Genomic DNA, 26,956 nt, shown 5'->3' with positions numbered 1-26,956 from the left:
TTGAAAATGTTAGGTGAGGGGGAATGTGATATGTTTAAACTTAAAGAGGAAAAATATAATAAAATTTTAATTTTTTTTTAAATAAATAACGGTTTTTACCTCTATTTTTAACTGATATTTTTAATAAAAAATTGTTCATATGTGAGTATTTGAGTTTTTGAAAATTAGAGAGTGAGATTTTAAAATTTTACTATACTTTAGGTGGAAACAAGCCTTTTGACCTATTTTTAAGAGCTAAAGATTAAGTAATTTAGATAATGATCAAAATTAAGATAATACAATTATCCAAATGATTTAAAGCGGAGGTTTCGAGCATGAGTTCAAGTATATTTTTTAACAATATATTAATATTAAAATTTTTATTTATTTAATTTAATATATAAGAGAACATAAATTATTAAATTAGAGTTTTAACTCAAACACAATTTGACACAAACTTAACCTTTCTTTGTAAACTAATTTTTTGTTAGATGCGGGATTATGGGACAAGTTTCCAAACGTAGTTTTTACCATGTCATAATTGGCTATTTAAATTTGATGTGACAAAATTATGAGTGGCAAAATGTGTAAACATGTCATATATACCATTTTTAGACATTTTATATATTAATTAAACTATATAAAAAAAACTAAATTAAGTAATAAAATAATATATCATTATATAATTAATAATTTTAAATTAAAAATAAAATAACATCTAATTATATAATAATATATTATTTTGATACTTAATTTAATACTCGTATTTAAATATATATAGCATTACTCTTTATAATTTAAAAATAAGTTTAAATAATAAGAGATGCAAGTACTCATTTGGTAATGTTGATATTTTATCATTGCAGTATGACCAATCACACATCGAGTTGATTTGATGATCAAATTTGCCCTTAAATGGAATAGATTATGTCTATTTACATAAAACAAAGAGAGTTAAAACCCATATGAATATTTAAATTTAAATCGATTTATATTAAATGTAAAATTAATTTTCTTTTAACTTAGATCAAACTTTAACTCATTAATATGGAATTAACTCTTTTAAATTTAATATGATTTCAAATTAAATTTTATTTAAATTCGATTCAAATTAAACCAAACCCAATCATAGATGAATTATACATAAATAATTCACCCATCCTTTGGTAATAACTAAGATATAAAGTTATCATTCTCGAAAATTATCAAGCCATGCAGCTTGAAATGTACTTTTATAATATTTTTTTCCTTTACAAATTTTGTAAAATTAACAAAAGGGTATCTAGATACGTTCACCTCTAACTTATCTTTTTATTTATTCACGGTAATAAATAAATAAATGCCACCCACCAAATGGATGGAAGATATTTTATTATTAGGTGTTTGCATTTAATGTTTTTCAATATCATATAAGATATCTCAATATTATAATGAAGGAACCATCTCTTAAAACACAAAATTGTCAAGGATATGCGAAAATGAATTCATAAAATTTTTAAATTTGGTTATTTGAGTAAAGAGTTTGGCAGAGGGTATTTGTGTCTATTTATTAGGCATGGATTCATCCAAACAGCTCAGCTCAAGCTCCAATCAAATGAATTTGAGTCAAAGACTGAACCTTTTTCATAGAAGAGTCAAGTCTAAGTTTATTTGAATATTTGAGTTCGAATAAACTCAAATCAAATTTAAAGTTAAGTTATCCGGCCCTTGATTATTTGTCAATGTCATTAGTTAAGCTCGAAAGATGAACATGGTAGGCCAAACGTTTACAATGCGTCAACAGTTGGTATAATTGTGCATACACATCAAGTAAAGACCTTGATAATTCGATTATATGCTTCTGCCTAAGTCAATGTTGCAATGAATAAAAATGGAGGTGCCCTTTTATGTTTCAATGAAAAATACATACGGGGTTTCAATTCTCTGTATGCCTTACTCAAAGTGATTTCTTTAACTCTGAACATATAAACTATCAGCAATCACAAGAATGACAGTTATGTGACTTTTAGTAACTGGAACAACAGCACTAGGAAGCTACTTGTCACCATTAGCAGCATGGATGGATTACCTGTGACAGCACCCATGTTAGCTTTGACTGACATTGATGGTGGAAGTGCCGGGCATGGAAGTCCTTCCTTATCTTCGCGACACTCAGCGGCAAAAAGGCCAGGAGGGTATTTTCCATGCAGGTTTATGTAGCTGAACATGGTTGAAGCACAATCTGTTGTTAAGTCATTGATTTCATCGGCGAAAGGGCAGGCGAATTCCTTAAAAGCATTGCAACAGCTATTGGCTGGGTAATCTGGTCCTTTGCATTGGCTTGTGATGATGGTGTAATTCTGGAACTCAAAGTTCACAGGGCAAGCTGCAGATTGTGCAAGATAATGTATTAGTCTAAGAAGTTATAATTAAGCTCAGCTTGAAACTGAACTCAACAATATCTACATTTCTTAATATGCTCTATGCAAAAACACATTCCAACCATACTTTACTCGAACAGTTCATTTGACAGCCTTGGTCTCAAGGGATCACAAAGCAGGAAACAATCAAGACATGAGCAAAATAGGTGTTATTGGCTTGAATTTGGACTTGTTTTAAGCATACCTTTTACTGAATAATAGTATAAATATGCGGTGTGTGTCTGAAGCAGCAAGACTCGTCAAAACATCAACATTGATAAACTTTGAAAATTCAGGTCCCCTGATGTTGCAGAAAAGTACTACTGAAGCATCCAGCATGTCTCATAAACTCAGACTATTACCTATTGATCTATCCAATTATTTACCCTTCTACAAGGATGTTCCATAGTCGGCGATATGACAAGATGGTGCAAAAGATTCATGTACTCATACCCCACAAAATGCGATATTGTCATTAGAATTGTAAACCTTGCAGTTCTCACAAATCTAACAAGAAGATTTAGTCTCTATGAGCAGCAGCCTAAGCTTATTTCAGAAACAGCTATGCATACATTCGCAATTTGTTAGGCCACCAATCACGCAAGCATACAAAAGGAAACCTAAGGAAGCCAATAGCCTATCATTAGAAGATAGTGTGCTGGGTGTTAGTCATGGCAAAGCACAAATGCAGACACATGGAGATTAAAGAGAATTGAGAGAGAAGTGGGGACTCAAATAAGGAAGAACTAGAGGGATAAGGAAAATGTCAGGGAATAATCGGCAAGGCTTTGACCAAGGGAGAAACTGACACCTCTTGTTTCCAGATCATCGTTTCTGTCTTGCCTTGGATACTGCCTGGTTTTGATTGAATAAATTAGCCGATTGTGACTCTTACCTTCATATTGAAATCATAGCTGGATTTCGAATGTTGTGAGGAAGTGTTGCGTTGCAGTGATTAGTTTGTGCAGGAAAACACCTGTAGGACTGAAAGGCTGGTTGAGGGATGCGGGTTCCTAACACAATATCCTCCGCTAGTAAAATTATGTACACTTATAACAAATATCGACTTAGGTTTCAATGATGATGTGGCTGGGGTTTCTAAAAAAAACCTAGAGCTCGTTTTTTTTCACTAACAAAATTTATCCGAAAAACACATGGGTATATCATAAATATAGAAAATTTTGAGATCTTAGATATGATGCCAATTCATAAGAGATCAACTCAAACGACTAAAGATGCAAAAATCAAACCTTTCTTAGCTTGCAGAAGGTTTCTGCCAGTAGCAGCATGAGATCCAAACACATCATCTGCAGAATTATCAAGAACAACAACAAATTCAATCAATGCACCCAAAAAAACAAATGTAAACACAAAACGATAAACCTTCATTACCTGAAAGGAAAGCTGAAGAAGACAAACCCACAAAAAGAAACACAAAGAGAATTGAAGAGAAACTCTTACTCAGCCCCATCTCCGTGGTTTCTTCAATGTTGTACCTGTTCTCTTCTAAAGAATAAAGCCTTTTAACGGTTTCGCAGCACAAACTAAATCTGACAAAGCTAAGCCAAACGGAACAGCTGCAATTCTGAATTAATTAGAATTTATATATATATTTATTGAAGACATGCAACAAGTTTCAACATAAAGTATTTTGTAATAAAAAAGACAAGGGGACTAGCAAGATGAAACTGATAATAGAGGACAACCCATAAAACGCGAAAACTTGTATTTTTTATTATTATTTATTAAAAAAGTTAATATCTTAAACACAGAAACTGCTGTTTGATGTAATGATGTATGAGGTGTTTTGACTGTTGTACTTGTCCAGTAATTAGTAGCTGTACAGAGATAGACTTTGCAGAGACGTTTTGACTTTAAAAAACAAAAAAACTTTAATATTTAAAGGTTCTTGGTTAAAATTTACAGGGCCTTGAAACCTTACGGAAAAATCTTCAATAATTTATGTTGGTATCATATAAGATTAAAATAATATTTTAATAATTAAAAAGTTCAAAATAATTTTTTAAATCAAATTCGAGCCGTTCAATCCTGTCTAAAGCTCGTGTCAAGGTACTACTCAACTAGGAACGATTGACACCATTGCCCTGCTACTTATTGACGGGTGGGAACCCATTGTTAGATCAGAGTACAACTTAAAGGTTCTTGGTTAAAATTTACCGGGTCTTGAAACCTTACAGAAAATCTTTAATAATTTTTGTTGGCATTATTAATGTAGAGCCGCAGCCATGTTGAAGGCAGCTGGTTTTTTCCTATCACGGGCTTAGGCATGAGGTTTTCCAGCTAAGACCTGCCTGTCAAGATATTTAAGATGGGAACCTCCAAGAAACAACAAACTTTTTTCCATGTTCTTTCTCTCATACCAATCTTTTCCTCAGCCAAATTTTGCAGGTTGTTTTTTTCTCCCTTCCCTTCAAGGAACAACCAAACTACCCTGCAAAATTTTGCTCAAAACTTCTCCATAACACTGAGAGCATACCAAGGCCACTGTCAACTATTATATACAATACCGAGTTTGCATTCTTTTTCACTCAGCCTGCAATATATGGCTAGTTGGTGTTCTCCATGGAAGTTGGAAGCGCGTTGTTTCAGTTAAAAGAGTTCTGAGATTTCATTTACAATACACAAATCTCCAGTCTGGTAAACTGGCTATATGCATTTCAGCAGAAAAGTAACTCAGTATGCTCACTGTAAAACATTGCATTAATATTTTTCTCTTTTTTTTTCTCTCTACACCGTTAAAAGCTGAATATGGCATATAACCCATTTACATCTAACCGTAACTTTTGTTAACTACTAACTGTCAAGAAAAATAGTCAAAAGAAATGTTTGCCCGGCCTCTTCCGAATATGCTCTGCTGACGCTGTTCCTTCTAGGCACAACCTCCTGTATAAGTCCAATCTGCATGTGTTACTTTGTTCCAAAATCCACTCTCAAATATTCAACAGAATAGTCTTCTTTGCTGCAAGAAAAATACCATATGGTGTCAATCTTCACTCTGACAAACTATAATAAGAACAATCATTCACTTTTATGAGACTTTTTAAACAGGCAGCCAAACACAACGGACACTCAAAGAAATTTCAAGCTGTGAACCCGATTAAAAACCTTATTCTGAGGAGTTATATGAAAGAGGCTTACTCTAAATTTAGATTCCCGTAAGTTGTCCAGAAAGTCAGCAATCTCATGTTGCTTCACCACAGTAGCATGCAGTGCCTGCCACAATAACATGATTGTAATTCAGATAACCATTAGTAAATCAGAATTTCAGTTTCCAGGCACCAAAACCAAGAAGAATCCGGCATACCCTTTTTGTTTTCTCAAGGTCAGATTCAACTAACTTGATCCTTTGCATAGACTCCATAAGCATTTGCTCCTTCTCCAGAGGGATTGCAGGAGGCTTGTTGATAAGTTCCTCCAAAATCTTCTCAAGTTTCTGAAGACGCTCTATACATGGAAGGGCATGGTCTTCTGCACTCACAGCTTCAACAACTGGTGGATTGCTATTTGTGCTGCTTTCCAAGGAATTAGATGGATGAATGTTGTTCTCCGTTCTCCCCAATAACTGCACACTGTGACAAAAAGCAACTAGTTTGACCATAAAGGATAGTATCATTTTCGTGACACACTGAACATTCATTCTCTCAACTTTTTCCTTCACTTTGTTGAACAAATGTGTCATTGGAGCACCTGAATTTGCATGACATAAAATATAAGTTCCAACCATTGGGACAATATCAGCAGTTTACTCAGAAACCATAAAACAAGGACATGTATAGCAAAACCAGATGTTCTGAAGCAGAAAGGATTTCAAAGGTAGAAAAGATCAATAAATACCTTCAGAATTTGACAAAGTCTCACAGCAAATTTCAACTGCATCATTGTATTTAATAAATTTATCCTGAGAATGTCCCGCCCGTAGGTCAGTTCTCACAACTTTCTCAACAGGAGTGAAATTATCATCACAACTGTAGTAGGCATTTGGATCTTTCACCTGAATAAATGAGAGATATTTTTAATGGTCAGATATGTGCACAAACCAACTCACCATAAATGATCATATACATAAGCATACACATAATAGCTACGGTGTGACTAAGCCATGGGTTCCATTACTCACTTCTTCATGAACAGGAGCCAAACGAGAAATTGTAGAACTCCTTTGCCCACTTGCAGAGCAAGGATCATCCATATCTGACCCTGATTCTGTCGTTGATGTGTCACTAGCTCTTCCCTGATTTTTAAAAAAAAAAAGGGAGCATTTCAAAACACCTAGTAATATGGTATAATCTGATGTATATCAGCATATCAATGATCAAAAGACCAAGACTCACCCTCAGTGAGTGTGAACGTGTATAGAAGTTAAATTTCTGCTGATCATTAGAAACTCGGGTGATCTGCCTCACAAATGCTGGTCCAGCATTATGTACAATCTACAAATAGAGAGACCTAGGTTAATCTCGACTAAACAGTTCAGTTTCCAAATTCAAGCTTAATAGCTTTTTATACTTGATGCACAAAGCCATGAGAAAACATAAATAACCTACTTTCATTATGTCAGGCTCATTCCAAGGACCCTTATTAGATCTAAGGCATCCTCCTTCTGCAAAACAAGTACATGAACCACCAAAGAAGTCTGGCAGTTGACTGAAAAGGATAAAAATATCAACAATCAATAATTAACTTCATTAGTAGTATTTTGAAAACCCAATTGACAGTAACAAACCTTGTGTCAATGACCTCATGCAGTTTTCCCATTGATTTGGGCTCCAGAACCTGAGAATTAGAAATCAGAGGCAAAGTCAATTATGGCTGCGGGAAATGTATAGACACTATGTCATGAGAATCATGCTTCACCTGTATCTTAGCAGTAGTCTTTGCATCAAGAAACTTTTGTGCGGCCGGCCAGAGCATCTTTTTGAAGCCAGGACCAGCATTGACAACGTACATGCGATTTAATGTCTGTAGGTTCACATGGTTAACAACTTGAAGCAAATAAAAGAGTAGCAACAAAAACTAGTAGGAAGATCTGAATACCTCGGGGTAGTAATTGTTGTCTATTTTTGCAATTGCAGACAATAGATTTGCTGCAGTCCGAGTAAAATTCTTAATTCCCTGCATTGAATATAATTCTGATCACTGTTAAAATTCTATAAAGCAGAAGTTGAAGCAAAGAAAAACTGCAACTATCAGACAAAGATATTCCTTTCACCATGTTTTAAACAGAATAAATAAGTAACAAAAGTGGATTTTTTTTTTTGTCTCAATCCATAAACCTTGAGACTGATATAGTAGGCAGTGAAGCTAGATACTGGAATTAACTGAACTCTTTATAATATACTAAAACAGATCAGATAATTATAAAAACAATAAAACTTTCCTGAGTCCCACAAGAGATGTCATATTAATGGTCACTGATTAAAATCAATTTATTCCACAATGAGCTGGATACGCGTCAACTTACCAAGCCTTGTACATCCAATATCGTAGTTGTTGTACAGATCCTTCGCTTTGCTGCAATTGAACAAGCAGGGAATTTTTCCAGTAAGGCTTTCTCAAACTCTTGGACATGGTACTTCAAATACCGATCAATGGTGGTGATATGCATAAGCCTGCTTGGATGAGCTTTTCCAAGCAACTCAATGTACACAGGCCGTCCTTCTCTATCAACACCATGGTATCCTTGAGGGTAATATTGCAAGACTGCTTCCAGCTCTTCAAACTCAAAATCCTAAGTATTGATAAGTTTATTGAGCATTAATCTTAGACGCAGGAAAGATATAGCAACTATGAGGCAAACAGATATTCTTGTACCTCCAATATGGTGTCTGTTCCATATTCTTTCCTCCAAATAAGCATTTCTTCCCACATGAGGGTTGTTTTTTCAATGTTAAAGTCTCTAGCCTTCAAAAATCTACAAGTTGAGAATAATACAATTAATTAGTTTCTATTTAAAACAGACAACCAAAGTAATCAATTAACTCATGTCTTTTGATAAGGGCTACAACTAACCGCAGCAAAGTATGGTAGTCATCATGCCGAGGAGGAAGCAGATTCCTTTCAATGAGTTTTTGACGCAATTCAAGGACAGCACTCTCCTCTCTTGCATCCCGTACATCCTCTATGGGAACAGAAGGAACCCTGTAATCAATTTTCCTTTTCCCCCTTTTCTTTAGAGAATGAGTGAACTTGTTCGAAGCATTTATTGCCTTTTTCTTGAGATTGCCAATTTTTGATCGTCGTCTTTCATCTTCCGAGTTCTCGAAATCTGATCTTCTCTCTCTAATTTCATCATTAGTGCCAAGAATTTCTAGCCCTTCTATTTTCAAGTTTTTCAATGAATTAAGCCAATAGACACACTCAATTCATAAGCATAAAACATTTGCAAAATATACACCACTAAAAATACCTGACATTTCAGTCTAATTCAAGAGGGAGAGTCTTGCTCTAATCTTCAGTTGAAGAAGATGAATCCACAGCTAACTCAAGGTCACGCATGCCAAGGCACACTGTCAAAAAAGAAGCAACACTAAACATCCAATGCAAGAACACGAGTGCACCACAGTCCCTTAATACCAATCACCATGATATATCTCTGCAGAACCAAAACAAAAAGGGAACAATCCAGCACCTAAATGTAATCACAAAATTTCATATACTAAACCCTTTTCAATAAAACCATGTGTCTACAATTTTGAGTATGCAATTGGGTACACAGATAATATGTCATAATGTGATTGGATGATTTTGAATTGTGCATTCAAAACTATGTGTGCATGGCATTGCTCAACTCTTTTGGCTGCATATGATAATAATGCAAGGCAAGAAAAGAAGTAAGCAACTTTCGTGTGATGTAACATGCACCACTCCTTCTGTGGGTTATATAAGTCAAAATTGCACTTTCCCGTGAAAATTGAAGAAAGTTTTCACTTCTCCAGACAACTCTCTAACCTACAGAGATTCTAATTTAACAAGACTCCATTAAAAATAAATTAAGCAACAAAAAATGAAACCTTTTCTTTCTTCTACATTATCAATTATGATTCATTCAATTCACCTTTTCATGTGCACTTCATTGTTCAAAAAATTAAAAAGAAACAAGGAAAACATCACAGAGATATTTAAACAGAATCTCCATCACGGCACCTAAATCAAAACCCTGAAATTAAATAAAATTTGTAAAATTAAGAAAACACATGCAACAACTGAAGCTGATTAAATGCAGTAACCATTAAATACCTCTAAAATTTTTTTAAAAAGCGTTACAAAGCCAGAGCCAGCTCTCTCATGTCACATTACAGTTACTCATTTAATCGCAAACCCACATAAAAATCCACGAAGCCGACTACTAACCGACGGATCCACATTCAATTCACAAGAACACAACAAAACACAAACTTTATCACAATTAATCGCAAAAAAAGACCCAAAAAGCAAAAAACTCACCGTTACAATCCAGAACCTAGATTCCAAAACAGGATCCCAATCTCAGAGGCTCATGAACAGTCTCCAAAGACAAGAAATCAAATTTTGCAGAGAAAACGACGAAAGTATTGAGCTTTACAAACTTGTCCGTGTGTTTTTGCCGAAGTGAATCAAATAATAAAAATAACATGTAAAAAAGAAGGAAAATTAAGATCTGGGTTTTGTTAAGGTGCCTTTAAAATTTGTTTTTGTTTTGGTTCTGGTTGCTGATTTTCACTTTCTCTCTCCGTATGAAGGTACCAGCGAACCCCTTGGTCTGCTGATTTGCCTTTGTTGTCAAATATTGCTTACGTGTCCTTTAATTAATTGGTAACTGAAATAAAGAAATTAAATAACTAAATTAATTAATATGTGTCAGTTACTGTAAAAGGATGTTACAGAGGAGGTGAGTTTTGAGAAGAAGAATGGTGCCTGCCTAGTTTTCACCTTTGAAGCAGTTTAAGAGAATCTCTGAGAGTCTTTATTGAAGTTCTAGTACAATATTGCCATTATTGTTCAGTAAGAGAAAAAGACGCATTCAATGTCCGCAATGTTATTTTTCTTCTTTATTCAGGAAAGAGGTGAATTAGAGTTGGGTTTAACTTTGAACTCCACTCTTAAATTTATCTAAGGATTATCTACCATATAAGTTAGATTAAGAAAATAATAATAATAGAAAAATTATACTCAAGTGAATAGAAAATACAGATATATTTTGGAGTATAATAGAATAGAATAGAAGAACTTGTTATAAAGTAGGTCTCTGGTATAATAAAAATATGAGCTTGATTAGTAGGAAATTAAGGTTTGGTTAACAAAGGTTTGAGTTGGGGGTAGGGGAAAGATAAAAACAGAGATGTAGATTCCATCCATGTCAATTATTATTATTATTATTATTTTATTATTATTATTATTATAAATGTTCAAATGCCTTCTAGACAAAGCAAGTCACATCATGGAGTCATAATCAAAATTAAATTCAAACACATAAATTGAAAAAAGCATCTATTCCAAAATTTTTTGATTTAATTTCCACCACTCTTTTCCATTGTTGGGTGGGTATAAAATATTTTATTTACCCACACAAAATCTGCATCTTCGCATTATCTTTCACCCACTAACGCCCAATTGGAATAATAATAATAATAATAATAATAATAATAATGTCAACTTAATCAGCGTGGCTTCAATTCCAGGTTAATACTAATTGTTGAATAGGAATTATAGAATAAGCTGTAATTATTTATTTAAAGTTACCTAAACGAAAGAAATTTGTAATTTTGATTTGGATGGTTAGTATAGTTTATATGTCTAAGTGGGTCAAAAACCAATAATAAATAAATAAATAAATAAATAGATTTAAACATAAAAAACAGTGATAAAAAGCTATACCAGCTTTCCAATAAACAACCATTTCCAAACCTAATTCATTCTCCTTTTCAATGGCATGCGCTCCATTAAACGACTTTCTAGATGAGCTACTTTTTTTAATCTAATCATAGTTTGTTGTGATTTTAAAATTCTTGTTTGATTAAAAACACATCTCCTACTATATTATCTTATGCAGTCAAATTCAAGAGGTTTAGTTTTGTATAGAATTTTTAAGATGTTACAAATTTTATACAACAAATATATTAGGAATAGTGCTGATGTGATGTATATATATATATACATATTGATGGTATTGAAGTGTCAACATATATGATGTATAGGATACATGATGCTCTCATGATCCTATATATTATACATGGCATTTGATCCCATTCATATGGAAGGCAACATGTAAGAAGTTGTCTAGATCCCTCCCTCTCTATCTCACACTCTATATTAAAACCCTTATTGAAAACTATCATTAAGGGAGATTTTAAATAGCTTGCATATGTAGTTAGGCTCAACTAAGTATGGGATGGCATTGTTTATTAACAAAATATTTTGAGAGGGGAAACTTCAAATTTCACTCTTGAGGCACATTGTAGATAGGATTCTGGGTCCAGAGATAAGTCACTCTCATCACCCACCAAAGTACCATGACATTAAATCCTAGGCCTAACCCTAACCCTAATCCCACCATTATATACAATACAGTCCAAGAAACAACTATTTGCATGTCTCTTTCACTCCCCCCGCAATTCTCTCTCTCTCCTCCTTTGAACCATCCATCCAATGTTATTACTTTCATCTCCTTCTCAAAACCATTTTCTCTCTTATTCAATTAGATCTCTGCATGCATGCAGAATGCACAGAAAGAAAGAAAGAAAGAAAGAGAGACTTAGAGAGGCCTACCTAGGCAATGGAAGAATTTGTCTTGCAGTGTGTCAAGGCTTGCCGGAGACAATATTCCAAGAAAGTGACAATTCCATGGATTTATATTTTCACCCTTCAACATTACATTTCTGATCACAGATTGATCTCATTTCTGTGAGTCAAATTTATTCAGGTCGTATTCATTCAAATTTATTATGCTCGTGACTCACTGCCTTCTGACATTGCAAAAGATAGAGAGAAAAAGCCATTGATAGCAGCCCTAGGATGCATGTTTTATATTATTATATAATAATAATTATTAGAATTCATTTTGTTTTGATTTCTGGGGCATGTCGATTGGCAGTATTTGCAGGCTTGAAGGATTCTTGTTCTCCCCGATGTTGCTTTTGCTCTTTCTGCTTCATGTAGTCAAAGATTTGTTTATGTTTATTCTTTGATTTGATTTTCTCACACTTTTGATCATTTCTATCCGAGGATAGATCCAACTTAAGTCAAACTTTACGATTTGTTAGAAAGATAATTAGATTGGTGAATATTATTATAATTAATTTTAAAAAATTAATAAAAAAATAAAATAAAAAAATTGATAAAAAAATATTATTGAATATAAGAAAAAATCATTGACAACGTAAATTTTAATATGATAATGCCAATAAGACCTTAATCTCACGATAAAATTTATTCAATTCAAACTTAATTTATTAAAGTCGAATAAATATTCAAGTTTTATTCATGTCATTTACTTGCACTCAAATGCTCTCAGTGTCTCTTTCCCCTTCTCTCTCAACAATAATAAATAAAAATATTTGAGCAAGCCTTGGAAGTACCCGCTACGTTACATCTGCCGACACTATATATTTCAGCAGACAACTTGCTTTATTTGTTTATTTATTTTGACAAGATGGCTAAATAAGGGTCAATGAACATACTTTGTGATCCCTTGAAGAAAAGATTTGATTTTTAATGCCAAATTAGTTCACCTCATACATATAGCAAGAAGAAGCATGATTCTCCTTTCTTTGAATACATTTTTCTGGTTTGAAGTAAACAAAATTCTTATATTTTCATCTTTAATTACTTTCAAAGCTAAGAACTTGAGGGGAAGTTTTTGATCTGCCCAATAAATCAAGCTACTTTCTTCATCAATCAACCAACTTTAGCAAGACACCCATGTGCATAAAACTGCCACAAAACATGCTTTTTTACTTATATATCAAAAGCTACTTAAAAGTGCAATCGTTTGGGTGGCTTGCTTGTTCACCCTACCAACTACCAAGCCAACAAGATAGTGAAAATTGAGTGTGAACAAAACAATAAAAAAAAGGCAGCAAAAATTGTTCACTCAATATTGGATGTATTCATGTCCTGTAAGTTCTTCCTGCTTCTAGCTCTTCTCTCTCATTTGAGTTGCTTGGTTTTATCTTCCTACACGCCATAGTCCATAGCATGTGTCGATGCATACATCAATAGAGCCCAAAGGAGAGATTTCACTCAGCAGTGAAAAGGATTTGTTTTTGGGAAACATGATAACGTGCAACTGGTGCCTACTGCATCACATTGCCTCTTATTGATGGCTTTTCACATAGACTCTCTCTCTCTCTGCCTCACTCTCTGACTTAATGAACCACTCATCTAATTTGACTATTCTGTTGTCCATTTCTGCTTCATTAAATTTTCATCTGTCACTGTCAGTATATGGTTAACTGTATTGAGTAAATCCATGTAGGTTATACCTACCATGTGATTTTTTACAGTTGGGTTGTTGGAGATGAAAGTCTTTGGTTCACTCGTTTAAAATAACAATGGCTAATAGATGCCATTTTAGATTTTTGTTACTAGGGACCTAATTGTAGCTTTAGGGGACCATATACCTGCAACTGCAATTTCTAAGCACTACAAATGTGGGGGAGATGTTGAGAATGATACAGTGTGAAGGGCAAAGGCCTCGATGAGCCTCACTGTTGAGGTTCTTTGTACAAGATCCAAACTAGGTCATGTTCTTTCCAAGAGGTAGGGCTGCCACAAATATCTACTTCTTGGTACCTCTAAAAATTCCTCATGAGATCATGCGAGTGTAAAGATTATGCGACTATTTGGTCACTAGATGTACAAACTGCAAAATTCTTCCCCAGGAGTAGGCTAGATTGGTTCAGCTTTCAATTCCTAATCAACTAACAATAATCCAAGACTAAAGCCTTGGCTTCAACCTAAAAGATTGTACTATTGTCCTCTTCATACATTGTCCCTGCAGGCCAGACTTTGACATAAGAATCTGAATGCTTCTAAGGGTGGATTCAAAAGTAAGGGCCATCGAGCTCCTCTTGAATCAAGTACATCCAGTTAACTTGAGCTCAAGTTGGTATACAGTAACACATGAAAGGTATACACTAACACCAAAGTGAATTACCGACAAATACTCAAACATGAGCCAAGCTACCGAATCGAAGTTCCAGCTGAAGTTTGATTCAAGCCAAACATAAATTCAAGCCCAAACGGGCTCGAATCAAATCTACCCCCGAATGCTACACTAGCTGAAGCACATGAATTCATTTTGTGTTTCCTGGTTAGCAATCTGAATCATATATATTAGCCCTAAAATCATTTTAACATATGAATCTCAACTTCTGACGTGTATTTTAATTTGAAATTCAGATGCTTGATGAAAATGATAAAGTAATGTGCCTCACAAAAGAAACCAGATGGTTTTTGCTCTAAATTGCAATTAAGTTTAAAAGACCTGTCTGAAATTTAAAAGTAACCAACATAAAACTTCAATAACAAAGTACGACAAAAAGAAACAAATAATTAATCTCTGGACAAACTTATTTCTATTATTTACTAATAGGACTGCAATGACTATGACCTTATTATCAAGGAATTCATCTTCTAACCCATGGCATATTTCTGAGTCCAGGATCGAGCTGTACTCTCATATTTGGCTCTGTCAGTCTTGTACATATGGGCAATCTCAGGCACAAGAGGATCATCTGGGTTTGGATCAGTAAGCAGAGAGCAAATAGAAAGAAGAACCTGCAAAGAAAAAAGAAAAAACACAACCATGACATGTCAAAAAAGCCAACCCCAAGAATCTCTAGTAGCAAAAACTTTGATGACAAATAATGCCAATCCTCTTCTTCTCTAATATGACAATATCTCACAAGAAAAAGTCATAAGAAAGATGCACCCCTCGAATCAGTCTTGACTAAAAGATAAAAAGAAACATGTATCCCTTGAATTAGAAAAGTGCATTACCTTGGATATTGTCAAGGCTGGGCTCCATTGCTCTTTGAGAATGTCAAGACAGATGCTACCATTGCTGTTGATGTTAGGGTGGAAAACCTTGGTACGAAAGGCAACCTATAAAAAAAATCATAATTATCCACTAGGGAGAATTATCACCTTGAATAATCACTTCAAAAGATAACATAAAAAGTATAAGCCAATTTCTACAAGAAGAGGAAAAAAGTGAATTAAAGGAACAGTGGCTTAAATATCATGGGTCAAGTTGATGATTACAATCCTTCCATTACCAAATATTAGTAGAATAAATAAAAAATTAGTTCAACAAGTGTACAAGACAAATATAGTTCCCACTCACTCAACCAATACCAAATCAATTTGCCATCTGCTGCACTTGCCTCAACCAAACAGATACATAACAAGTAGAAACTACTAACAACCTCACAATGAAGATAATTCGTAAGTATACAGACAAGAACAAGATACAGAACCTCAATATTCCAAAATTATAAAGAAGAAACATATTAAAAATTAAGACATTAAAGCAAAGAGGAATGTACTTAAGGAATTAAATGTGTTTTGTACAAGAAAAAAAGGCAAAAATTACTTTGGGTGGCTTGAATGGATAGTCTGGTGGGAAGTGAATGGATACAAGAAAAACACCCCCTGAAAATGGGCTATCTGATGGACCCATAATTGTCGCTTGCCAGTGGAACATGTCATCAGCCACCGGGCCTGTAAAACATGCATCCTTTTCAAATTATATACCATAACAAATATAATATATTATAATAAAACTGTGTGTACAAATAAATTGTACTAACTTATTTGTACAACGTTAAGTGACAACACTTAATTAGGTGATGTGACAGTTTACTTTTTCTCTCACTTCAAAATCACTTAGTCACACGCCTTCATATCAAGTTATATGAATAAGTTAATAAGATTTATTTGTACATATAATATTATTTTATATCTTATGTCCAAAAGTCCAAAAGGATGAAAAGCTCACTGCATGCAGTGTGGCAATGGCATAGCAAAAGTTTTGATCAGCTAGACAAAATCCAATAACTCAAATAAGGTTCCATTTACTAAGTTTCTATCTTTTAATTTCCCTCTCCAATCGATGGGAAGTTAATGGCCATTACGGATTAGAAACTCAATTTAGAATTTGCACAAATGATTGAATACAATTCTTCCATGCAAAACAAAGTATGGAACAACTAAAAGCAATACATAAATACATTGATAGAAGAAACACACCAGCGCTACATGAGGCAGGAGGGTCCTTCTGCAGGTCCTTCAACTCCTTGTTGATCCTTTTTGAAGCCATGAAAAATTCTCAAAGCACACAAACTGCAAAAGTATACATATTTACAAACAAAAATTTTCCAAACCAAAGGAATTTCCAATCCTTGAACCTAACTCTCAAATCAAATAATACCCATCTAAAAACAAAGTTCATATCAACCCAATCAAACAACAACCCATGAATTTCCACAGAATCAGAAACTAGACACATGAATATATTTTGTAATAATGGTTTGTCCCTTAGTAATTATTTCTTCTATTACTAGCCAAACAGATCACAACAAAATTCTAATTCAACTCTGAGACCCATGTAGCCATAATTAATCAATTGATTTATCGAATAGACAAACAGGATAGTAACAATAAAATATTACCACTTGCGGTAATAACAAATCCATCTATACAGAAACCATGCTGTGGTTTGAGGGTTCAACATCAACAGACGATCAGAAACCTCAACCCCATAAAAACAATATATTGTATGGAAAACTTGACCCCATAAACATAACATATTAGTCTAGAAATCAAAGCCCCAGAAGACAATTAAAGCAATATTGTATTAAAGATCTTAAAAACCGAAACTTACATACCTTAACTTAGAGTTAGAGGACTGAATTGAAGCGTCGAAGGTGAAAGAAATTTATGGATTTATGTTAAAAACAGGAACCGAGAAAGTGTGAATAAATATGGTAAGAGGGCAGTTGTGGCGGTCACCCAAGGCAATTACTTGCCAAATTCCTATTCGTCTTCTGGTTGCTTCATACGTTTGGATATTTGGATTCCATGGGCCCAAATCTAGGCCCAATTCACCATTAGGCTGGACTATGTTCGTCTGGGACGCATTAAGTTTCAGTTATAAATATTTCAGTTTGAATTTGATTCAATTTGGTCCCTCTCATTGTATCAGTGTTGTTGTACAAGAAAACCAGCTCATCAATAATTTTTCTTATTCTCAAATTATTCAAATGAGCCAAGCTTAATATCAAACTGAACATTCTAAATTTAAACTGAGTTTGAATTAATTTTTATTCAAAATTGATTATGATTACTTCAAGGATAACTCGATCAAATCTATCTCTTTATTTGATGATTGTATTATTAACTATAACGGTAACTCATTGCTAGGATATGAATAGCCCCCCAAGCGGAGGTCTTTTGTTTAGACAAAAACGCGTAGACCACTAGAGCATAGATGAAATGGGATAGATTTGATCCTACTTGTTCAAGGCATCGTTTGTCAATCTCGTAACAAAAACAAGAGTAAATCATATTTTCCACTCAAAGTTTGGTCTAAAAACTCTTTTTCACTCTAAATATCATAAATAATATTTTCCACTCAAAATCAAATCTTATTAATAAAAATAATAGTTACTAAATTAATCAATTAAAAGTTATTGTTGATGATAACCCTTATCACGTCAAAAGAGATGATGATAAGGATTAACAATAGTGTAATTGTGATGGTGATGAAAGATCAATACTACTACTGATTAGGGTTTTTAAAATATTTTAAAGATTATTTATAAACTTTTAAATTTTTTTAAGGATGGAATTATTAAATTTAATATGTAAAATAATTATTTTTTTAATTTATAAACAGTTAGTTTTTGTTTAAAAATATAATTTATTTTGAATAAAAACATATTATTTATAGGTGAAAATGTGTTGGAAAGAAAAAACTCATAAAATCTTACATAACGACGGAGGACTAGATGTAATTACAAGTAAAATGATTTAGGTGGCGATTGGTGTAATATATTTGGGGAAATAATGAAAAGTCAGCGAGTGGACAACCACAAGCGCCAAGATCGATAGGACTTGAAAATACGTGCTGCTTTCACCACAAAACTTGGTTTCAGAACTGAAACTCTGCAACAACTAAACCATTTCATTTAACTTACTTGACCATTTATCTCTCCTTTTCTCTCTTTCTCTTTGTTACTTTGACAAACAAGTAACTAACTTCACGTCTTCATTCATTCTCTTTTCTCTCTTTGGTGGAGTGCTTTCTTTTTTCTTTGTTGTTTTATTTGGTTATTGCTGGTTCTTGATTGATTTTGTTGAGTTTCAGGAGCACCAGGAAACTGGGAAAGTTTTGTTTTTGGGTGAGAGCTTGCACTTTCAATTCTTTTTGTTCTTGTGTTAATCTTTGTTATTGGATTTTAATGTTATTATTTGTGATTGATAATTGAACAAGATGGTTTGCACAGCTTTATTTCTGGATTTGTTTTGCAAAAGTCATAAAATTTTATCGAAATTTCTGTCCTTTTATTGATATATTGGAGCTTTGAAAGTAACTGAGTGACAAATTCAATTGTCGATCTTGTGTATGTATATCTTATCATTATCAAAAGATGGAAAATAAACGTTGTTGCTGGATTTTATTTACCCATGCACAAAAAATCATTCGTGGTTCTTATGTTCAAAGTGGAATTTTTATTATGGAATTTACATCAGAAGTAAAGGAATAATTTTAGGTTGGAAGGTTTTGACCGATCTTGGATTTGTAGTTGATGCTATTTTTCATTGTGGAGACGTTCCTAAATGCAATAGATGGTTATTATATGATTGAAATTTGAATGTAAAACTGGTTATAGTGTCTCAACATTTTTGTCTTGTATGTTGCCAGGCTTATAGTTAGCCCACACCTTGCGTCCCATTTTGTCGATATTAATTGGTAATGGGAGGTGTTGTGGGAAAGTCTGAATCTCCTGCACAGGCTTGCTTACCAGAAACAAAGCTTGAGGCCAAAATGGTTGAAGCTATGCAGCGAAGGGCCGGTGAAGGCACTGCAATGAAATCGCTCAACAGCATAATTTTGAAATTCCCAAAAATTGATGATAGCTTAAGAAAATGCAAAGATATATTTGAGCAATTTGGTAGGTTTTGTAGTATTTTTCTTTTCAACTGTTTTGTTGAAACATTTATGCATAGTTTACTAAGCAGGCTGCACATCTATCACAGGCATTTTCTCTTTCAAAATTGTGTAGATATTCAAGTTTTAAGTTTAACTTCTTTAGAAGAAAATATTCTTTTTGTACCATTCTAAATTGATATATTTTGATTCAGCTTTTCTATTTCTTTGTAGATGAGGACTCAAACGGTGTAATTGATCAGGAAGAGCTTAAGAAGTGTTTTCTTAAGCTTGAATTAAAATTTACAGAAGAGGAAATCGGTGAGCTTTTTGAGGCCTGTGATATTAATGAGGATATGGTAATGAATTTCAATGAGTTCATTGTACTTCTCTGCCTTGTGTATCTTCTGAAGGATGATCCAACTGCCCTTCAAGCTGTATCCTAGTCACACTACTTAATTCATAATATTTCATTTGTCAGCCGCCAGATTTTCTTTTTACCTGGCATATGAAACATCGTCCTCAATCATATTTTGTTAATGCCACATACAATATTGCACTTTTATAGAGAGCTCTCCCTATTTTTGTATTCCTTAATATTGCTAGAAATCAAGGATGGGTATGCCGAAGTTGGAGGCAACTTTCGAGACCTTGGTTGACGCATTTGTATTCTTGGACAAGAACAAGGATGGTTATGTCAGCAGAAATGAGTTGGCTCAAGCCATAAGTGAACCAGGAGAACGGTCCTCTGCACGAATAGTCATAAAAAGATTTGGTCAGCCTTCACTCTCACAGAATTCTGAAATTTTTTTTTCTCCATGTTTGTAGAAAGATATTTGTCCCGTCTAGAACAAGCTCCCTGCTTTCACTACAGAGTCGGATATCTCGGTTTGGAGTGACCTTTATGCTCATCTATGTGCATGCATATGACGTAATCTGTTCAAAATTATCATGCATTGAGGAGGTCTGTTAGTCATATTGGATATTTGTAATGGCTTTCTTCCTGCTTTACCATTGCAGATGAGATGGACTGGGATAGAAATGGAATGGTGAACTTCAAGGAGTTTCTGTTTGCATTCACAAATTGGGTTGGACTCGATGAGGAGGAAGAGGGTGACGAGAAGGTTTAAACCAATCCGTATTAGTTCCCAGTTGTTGCCGTCTGCAGTTGCTGATTGCTAAAGCTTTTCTGAAAGGTGAAGTTCTGGCATGAAGTCCTGTTTGCTCTTTCTGGCAAACGGTAATGGCAAGTTTAATTTGTCATGTAAATAGTTTCTGGAACAAAAGTCATACGCATATTCCAATAATTCAGGAGGCTTCTGTCATGTCTCTTTGTTCCCATTTCCTCTTTTTGTAATAGAGATTATGTCAAATCTGGTAAAAAAACAGTTTATGACAGGCTATATTTTCATTTTATGATCCTTGTTATTGTTACTGGACAATGATTATCAGAAGACCGCTTTCCTCATCCCCTAACACCATTTCAAGCAGTCTTTTTGGACCATCATTAGAATTAGATTAGACTTAAATCAAACTTGACCAAACTAAAAAATAAATTCAATTTGAACGAGCATAAAACAAACTCAATCATTTTCAAGCTCAAGGGGTGTTGATCTCACCAAAATTACTAATATGGAAAATTTTGATATAAAAATAATATTGTTTTGATCTTAATGTTGTTAAAATCAATTTTTCCTTGATCATGATATCAAATTGAACTTAAACAACTTTGATATGACTTCAGAAATCTCGAAGCTCAATTTAAATCTACACATGCCCTTTTGCCCTGAAACTGCTCGCAGGTTGGATTACAATCAATGACCGACACTAAAATTTAAAAACCATAATATTATGCCTAATTTGCAGAAGAGATTACTGGCGCAAATTTATGATCAGAACAAGGGGAGGAATGCAAACACAATCAAAACAGAAATGGCGGAGACTGCCATTAACAAATCTAAATACCTATTTAAACTACCGACCACATAACACTCAACCCAAACCCCTCACGTCAATGCATCAAAACTTTCCACAACTAATAATACAAGAATAGCATTCGCGAGATAATGTTCTTGCCAAATGCATCAACCCACATATAAATGCAAACCCCAGAAGTCAACTCATATCTTACTACAAATTACTGTCATTAAACCTCACACACTTAATAGAGAAACAAGTTAGAACTAGCATAGTATATATATAGTGCCAGTGCCCCGGCAGCAGTTGGAGGGCCTGTCTGACACAGCAACAATTGTGATGTCGGAACTGCTGCTTACTAGTGGATTACTAATGCAGAAGATCCAAAAGCCCGTTGATTGAGAACCATTACCCTCTCGTTTTAGCTCTCTTCATGCCAAGGCTGTTGTGGAAGGGCGACACCGAACCTGACATTGGAGAACCTTCCTCTCGAAGTGTACCATTAAGCATTGCTAGCTCCCGCAGTTGTTGTTTCTTATAGAAATCATGGGACTCATCCTAAACAAAGATTGAGAACCAATGATCAAGCTCTAATATACAAGAACAAAGTAAAAAGAGAACACGAGTCTTCAAAAGGAGACAAGGAAGAAGGCTGCTCACCACAGGCTTAAGCAAGTCTTCTAGTATCTCTCGTGCTTGCATTAGGCGAGTATCAACTATTTCAACTGGTAGCTCTGCCTCAACCAGGATATGAAGAGGTTCATTCAGATGCTCATAACCAGGTTTCCCTCTCATCATTTCTTCCTTTAAAATGAGAACAAGATGACAAAAATCAGAATATAAAGAGGACAAACTTTTCAATTAACAAAGAAGTCAAATAACAGAAAACAAAATAATATTGATATGATAAAATTCAGAAATGTGCAAACGTGGAAAATAGGAAGAATTCATTATTACCCTTACCCTTGCTGGATCCTTAATACTGCCACGCCCTCTGATCAGAACACGAGATTCCGTACTGGCTTCCACTCGCTTAAGAGAGTTGCCCCTAGGACCAAGGAGGCGTCCAACAAAGTTGTACTGCAAAATTAAAATATTACAGGCCAATGCCAGATTAAAAAAAGGTAAAATCACAAGAGTATGAAGTTCAATCATACATTAGGAAATTGATCAACTGGAATATCCACTCTGATTGTCCTCTTAACAATAAGTCCCGATGAGCTACCTTGTGAACTAAGCCAATTTTGTGCTGATAAGGGCTGCCCTAAACTGGAAATCTGCACAAGGTTATCCCAGACATCATTCCAAAATGCCATAATGGATATTCGCAAGTCTCATGTTGGATTGCATGCATAAGAAAAATAAAATGACAGATTCAACTGATGACCTGTAGAGATTCCTACAGCCATTTTACAGTATCAAGTTGCATCAACTCTCAATTGAAGACAAAAATATACACAGAAGCAACCAAGTGTGACCTAAAAATAATAACAATTACAAGCCCAAATTGTAACAATACATTTAAGCAGATCCATAGAAGACCGTGAAGCTGAAGGACTCCAAACCTGAAGCCAGAATGACAAAATTTTCCTATGCATTAGTCAACTAATACTAACTAAACAACCAACTTGAAGGTCAATTGAGCAGCACCAGCTGCACTTGACATATACATTTTCAAGAAAAACTCATGAAAACATCTTAATACAAGACAAAATTTAGTAACTTAAAAGTCAGCAATCTGCAATAGAATAACAAAACTCCTGTTGTCAAAGGATTCATAGATATTGGATAATGTCTCATTGAAGACTCAGCATCAACTGTTATTATCCCATCACGATCTGAATTTTCATTCCATAAGGTTATCTTAAATATGTCAACTGCTGGGAATCATCTTCAATGGACAACCAAAAAAATAAAGGCAATAAAGAACCACTAATTAGAGGTCAGATTCCAGAACAGGATGCTAAGCTAAAGGAAATGATCAGTGCTGCTTGACATTAGCCTCAAGACTACCTGTCACGAAAAAGAAGCATATGTACTACAAGCACTCAAAGAAAAGTTATGTTAGCAAGAAATGTAAATATTGTGTCAGCAATGCTTCTAAAAGACAGAAAAATTAGATGGAAAGACAGTTATGTTAATGGTTAGTATCCGTACTTCTGATTGAAACAGTGATGCCAATCCGTTCATATCGGCTCCTCCATTTGAAAATATTCCTCCAGAGGTGAGGGGGCTAGCATATTCAAGCCCACTTTGACCTAAAATTGATGCATTCCCCAACAGTGTGGTTACACGCATAATTTCTGCTCCAAAAATGTCAATTTTCAAGAATAAGATGTACCAGTTAGCATTTGTTAACAAATTAGTTAGCAGTCACCACAAAATGGAGAGAACACATGGGAATGTTAATTGAGTTAGTTAAAAGTAAAGTTTCCCCAAAAAAATATATCTAAGATTAAAGGAAAGAAGAAAACATACAAAACTATTCTCATGCTAAGGCTAATATATAGACACAACTATGTACACTATGGGTCAATGTTTTGAATCAGAAACAGTAAGTAAACTAAATCATTAGTTAGATTCACAAACAGATGTAAGAAAAACCAAACACAACATCTCAACAACAGTCTGTGTAAAAGCAAATAGTGCAGTAAGAAACTAATCACCAAAAGTTGGCTTTTACAAAGCAAATCTGTACGATATGGAGTAAATAAAAAGTCAATGACACATGCAAGGCCTTTTTTAGTGAGATCCCACCCCTTTTGGCTAGAAATTTTCCTTCTAAACATGCCAGATTTAGAGCCCTAGAAAAAGTAATAGGTGACATATTTCACACTTAACCTAGCAAATCAGTAGGTAACATTTCACATTCAACGACATATTTCTGTTGATTTTACAATTTGTTATATTTGTTAATCTTGAAACATGTTATCCTTCATATTTACCATGATGTGTCAGTATCTAGAATTTGACTTCACCCACATCGTCTGTTCCATCTACATTCAATCTCTCACTTCTTCCACATTCAAGAATACATGGAAGTTCTCTTGGTTCTCTAACCATGGTCTTAAGACTAAGATTATGAAAGGCAGCATCAAGTGCCCTGCCTCTTGGTGTCAACTAAATACATGCATCCGTCTCTTCTTCTAGCCAAAAGAGGTAGAACCATTAAAATTGCTTAGATGAGGGCATAGAGAGGAGAAGCTAAATTAAGAGGTAGGATTTCAAGATATCTTCCAATACAGATTCAACAATTCCTAACTCCTTCAATGCAGGTTAACAAATGGTAGGTTCCTGTTGATAACAAAGCAGCTATTTATAGGGCTTGTAGATAATTGACTACCAAATTCTTTCCATTCCTTATAAATGACAATGATATACAAGTGAATAAATAAAAACATAGAGTTACATAAAAGTTTTGAATATTATGCCTGCACTCAACCCTTTCAAGTGAAGAACATAGAGGTTTTGAAAACTGACCATGGCTCAACAACCGATAGGTATGTGGGAGCACAGGTATGAATGGATGCAGCTTGTGACGCTCGGCTATAAGTTCATTGAGATATCTGCAACAAACAAAAGCAAACCAAGCATAGTAAGTTACTAATAGCAGTCTTAAATACAAACACCAAAATGTACTTGTATAATGAGATGCTCATAGCTACCTATGTTGATATTGTAAAAAATGGATTTCTTCATTACTTTCCATTGTGCAACACAACTTAAAAATTACCACCCCAACAACAATTAGCACATACAACATAATCATGGAAGGTGATTAAACTACAAGAAATGCCATACACAACTTTTCACGACCAATCAAACAACATTCAATCTAACTCACAATTAACCATCTAAAAACTGTTTAAAAGATAACATAACCATCCAATTTTAAAAGACAAACACACATGTAGTAAAATGATACATTACCAACTATTACTATGATATAAGTTAGACTACTTAATTAATTTCCAGTGTTCCCAAAACTTAAACATCGCAATCCAACAACCATTAGCACTAATGAAAGAAACTAGGAGGGTAGTGGATCTACGTTACACAATTCTTTACTACTGACCATGGAAACCATCTAAAATCTCATTCAATTATCTATAATTCACTCTATATGAAATTAACAATCTAAAACCTACATAAACACAACACAACCATTTCATCAACACATCGGGCCTTATAATCTAATCATTAATCTACTACAACACACAAAAATTGCAATAATACTACAAACAGTTTGCTAGTCAGTAACACTGATGATAACAACATAAACACACATAAAATTCAACATTGAAACAGCATCAGTCTTATAATCTACTAACTAAATCAAACTGCAAGTGAAAAATGGAAAAATTATTTGAAAATGAAAAAAGAGAGAAATTCAACTATCTTTACTGAAAAGCAGTTAGTTAATGGTACAATAACACAACATAAACACATAAAATTCAACTATCTCTACTAAAAAGCAGTTCATCAATATTTGAAAAAGAGAAAAGAGATCAATTCAACTATCTCTACTGAAAAGCTGTGAGTCAATAGTACTATAACACAATATAAACACATAAAATTCAAGATATAAACAACATCAGATCTTATAATACAATTTAACACGAGCAAAAAAAAGGGCAAAAATCTCAGTACTTCAGCTACGTCTTGGTCACTTAGTATCTAGCAACAGTAAAACATCTGGCATGAACACAACACAAACACATAAATTTGAAGATCAACATAACATCAGATCTCATAATATATTAATAAATCTAGTTGAACACGTTCAAAATTCAACTATCTGTTCGTCAGTACTAGTATTCAGCAAAATCAGAAACAGATATAATATTAACGATCAAAATAACATCAGATCTCATTATCTGCTAATAAAAACTCTTTTAACAAGTGCGAAATTCAACTCTCTGTAATTCAGTACAAGTAATCAGTAAACTCAGTAACACCAATAACACAAACACATATAAAATCAAAGATCAAAACAGCATCAGATCTCTGTTAGTCAGCACAAGTATTCAGCAGATTCAGTAAAGCAACAACACGACATCATCAACATAAACAAGTGTAAAAAACAAAAGATCAAGGAGCATATGATCGTACTGCTCTTGATCGAGAATAGCGGAGGAAGCCGCGGCGGAGCGGAGAGAAGGGAGATGTGGAGAGTGAGGAGCTGAAGGTGACGGAGAGTAGGCCATGAAGCGGCCACCGCTGGATGAGGTCATCTTTGAGATCAAGTGAATGGTTGTGATGAAGAAATTAGTTAGATCGGACGGCGGAGGGACAAGCTGTGATTGAGTTAGTGCTGTAAAGAGACGTGGTGTTTGGTGGGATGATAAGATCCCGACCAGACACTCCCTCTCTCTCTGGCATTTACCACCCTATCTTCTGCGTCGGTGCAATTTTTTTATACATTTTTTTGTTTCCGAAAATTGCTTCAAAAATATCCATGACGTATTATTATAAAAAATTATTCTTAGAAAAAATCATCAGCATTATT

The 26,956-nt window shown here is 34.2% G+C and overlaps 5 protein-coding genes across 10 annotated transcripts; 1 reads left to right on the top strand and 4 right to left on the bottom strand.

Moving 5' to 3' along the window:
- Positions 1-1,840: 1,840 nt before the first annotated feature.
- On the bottom strand, positions 1,841-4,089 carry LOC123201351 (GPI-anchored protein LLG1-like). Its single transcript, XM_044616812.1, has 3 exons — positions 3,771-4,089; positions 3,629-3,685; positions 1,841-2,344 (listed from the first exon to the last, which is right to left on the bottom strand). Exons 1-3 carry the CDS (start codon positions 3,847-3,849, stop codon positions 1,974-1,976), a joined length of 507 nt encoding a protein of 168 aa, XP_044472747.1. The 5' UTR covers positions 3,850-4,089; the 3' UTR covers positions 1,841-1,973.
- An 893-nt stretch (positions 4,090-4,982) lies between these two features.
- LOC123202272 (phosphatidylinositol/phosphatidylcholine transfer protein SFH13-like) lies at positions 4,983-10,161 on the bottom strand. Of its 4 annotated transcripts, none has more exons than XM_044618097.1 (15): positions 9,843-10,156; positions 8,806-8,905; positions 8,409-8,715; positions 8,211-8,310; positions 7,861-8,127; positions 7,434-7,511; positions 7,254-7,358; positions 7,123-7,172; positions 6,944-7,043; positions 6,731-6,829; positions 6,517-6,630; positions 6,234-6,390; positions 5,704-6,086; positions 5,538-5,612; positions 4,983-5,358 (listed from the first exon to the last, which is right to left on the bottom strand). In XM_044618097.1, the coding sequence occupies exons 2-15, from the start codon at positions 8,810-8,812 to the stop codon at positions 5,338-5,340; spliced, it is 1,863 nt and encodes a 620-aa protein (XP_044474032.1). In that variant the 5' UTR covers positions 8,813-8,905; positions 9,843-10,156; the 3' UTR covers positions 4,983-5,337. The 4 variants fall into 4 exon arrangements, 3 of the variants coding, with proteins under 3 accessions (XP_044474032.1, XP_044474034.1, XP_044474033.1); XM_044618099.1 differs by having other exon boundaries at positions 8,409-8,712; XR_006498943.1 differs by having other exon boundaries at positions 5,704-5,968; positions 9,843-10,161.
- A 4,643-nt stretch (positions 10,162-14,804) lies between these two features.
- LOC123201274 (ubiquitin-conjugating enzyme E2 28-like) lies at positions 14,805-17,422 on the bottom strand. The gene is made up of 5 exons (XM_044616701.1): positions 17,267-17,422; positions 16,629-16,721; positions 15,973-16,100; positions 15,378-15,482; positions 14,805-15,155 (listed from the first exon to the last, which is right to left on the bottom strand). Exons 2-5 carry the CDS (start codon positions 16,696-16,698, stop codon positions 15,012-15,014), a joined length of 447 nt encoding a protein of 148 aa, XP_044472636.1. The 5' UTR covers positions 16,699-16,721; positions 17,267-17,422; the 3' UTR covers positions 14,805-15,011.
- A 1,015-nt stretch (positions 17,423-18,437) lies between these two features.
- LOC123201404 (probable calcium-binding protein CML21) lies at positions 18,438-20,946 on the top strand. Its single transcript, XM_044616894.1, has 5 exons — positions 18,438-18,781; positions 19,306-19,555; positions 19,765-19,967; positions 20,137-20,305; positions 20,551-20,946. Exons 2-5 carry the CDS (start codon positions 19,357-19,359, stop codon positions 20,658-20,660), a joined length of 681 nt encoding a protein of 226 aa, XP_044472829.1. The 5' UTR covers positions 18,438-18,781; positions 19,306-19,356; the 3' UTR covers positions 20,661-20,946.
- Positions 20,947-21,451: 505 nt separating this feature from the next.
- On the bottom strand, positions 21,452-26,872 carry LOC123202088 (KH domain-containing protein At5g56140-like). Of its 3 annotated transcripts, none has more exons than XM_044617817.1 (7): positions 26,560-26,872; positions 24,928-25,013; positions 23,605-23,705; positions 22,605-22,724; positions 22,405-22,527; positions 22,108-22,251; positions 21,452-22,005 (listed from the first exon to the last, which is right to left on the bottom strand). In XM_044617817.1, exons 1-7 carry the CDS (start codon positions 26,679-26,681, stop codon positions 21,856-21,858), a joined length of 846 nt encoding a protein of 281 aa, XP_044473752.1. In that variant the 5' UTR covers positions 26,682-26,872; the 3' UTR covers positions 21,452-21,855. The 3 variants fall into 3 exon arrangements, with proteins under 3 accessions (XP_044473752.1, XP_044473750.1, XP_044473751.1); XM_044617815.1 differs by having other exon boundaries at positions 23,605-23,750; positions 26,560-26,871; XM_044617816.1 differs by having other exon boundaries at positions 22,411-22,527; positions 23,605-23,750; positions 26,560-26,869.
- Positions 26,873-26,956: the final 84 nt, after the last annotated feature.

Source organism: Mangifera indica, chromosome 18 (genome assembly GCF_011075055.1).
Source record: "Mangifera indica cultivar Alphonso chromosome 18, CATAS_Mindica_2.1, whole genome shotgun sequence".
NCBI classification, from domain to species: Eukaryota; Viridiplantae; Streptophyta; class Magnoliopsida; order Sapindales; family Anacardiaceae; genus Mangifera; species Mangifera indica.
The sequence above is the reverse complement of the archived record's forward strand: the minus strand, read 5'-3'. Positions and strand labels throughout refer to the sequence as shown.

Coding starts and splice junctions, on each gene's coding strand:
- LOC123202272 (XM_044618097.1), bottom strand. Junction 7,359..7,433: donor ACAACAATTACTACCCCGAG/GTATTCAGATCT, acceptor GTGAACCTACAG/ACATTAAATCGCATGTACGT. Junction 5,613..5,703: donor ACCTTGAGAAAACAAAAAGG/GTATGCCGGATT, acceptor TTATTGTGGCAG/GCACTGCATGCTACTGTGGT.
- LOC123201274 (XM_044616701.1), bottom strand. CDS start 16,698: ATGGCTTCAAAAAGGATCAACAAGGAGTTGAAGGACCTGCAGAAGGAC. Junction 16,101..16,628: donor TCCTGCCTCATGTAGCGCTG/GTGTGTTTCTTC, acceptor CATGTTTTACAG/GCCCGGTGGCTGATGACATG. Junction 15,483..15,972: donor ATCCATTCAAGCCACCCAAA/GTAATTTTTGCC, acceptor TTTTTTTTATAG/GTTGCCTTTCGTACCAAGGT.
- LOC123202088 (XM_044617815.1), bottom strand. CDS start 26,681: ATGACCTCATCCAGCGGTGGCCGCTTCATGGCCTACTCTCCGTCACCT. Junction 22,528..22,604: donor CAGTTGATCAATTTCCTAAT/GTATGATTGAAC, acceptor TTAATTTTGCAG/TACAACTTTGTTGGACGCCT. Junction 22,252..22,404: donor AGGATCCAGCAAGGGTAAGG/GTAATAATGAAT, acceptor CTCATTTTAAAG/GAAGAAATGATGAGAGGGAA.
- LOC123201351 (XM_044616812.1), bottom strand. CDS start 3,849: ATGGGGCTGAGTAAGAGTTTCTCTTCAATTCTCTTTGTGTTTCTTTTT. Junction 3,686..3,770: donor TTCTTCAGCTTTCCTTTCAG/GTAATGAAGGTT, acceptor ATAATTCTGCAG/ATGATGTGTTTGGATCTCAT. Junction 2,345..3,628: donor CCTTCTGCAAGCTAAGAAAG/GTTTGATTTTTG, acceptor CACAATCTGCAG/CTTGCCCTGTGAACTTTGAG.
- LOC123201404 (XM_044616894.1), top strand. CDS start 19,357: ATGGGAGGTGTTGTGGGAAAGTCTGAATCTCCTGCACAGGCTTGCTTA. Junction 19,556..19,764: donor AGATATATTTGAGCAATTTG/GTAGGTTTTGTA, acceptor ATTTCTTTGTAG/ATGAGGACTCAAACGGTGTA. Junction 20,306..20,550: donor AATAGTCATAAAAAGATTTG/GTCAGCCTTCAC, acceptor TTACCATTGCAG/ATGAGATGGACTGGGATAGA.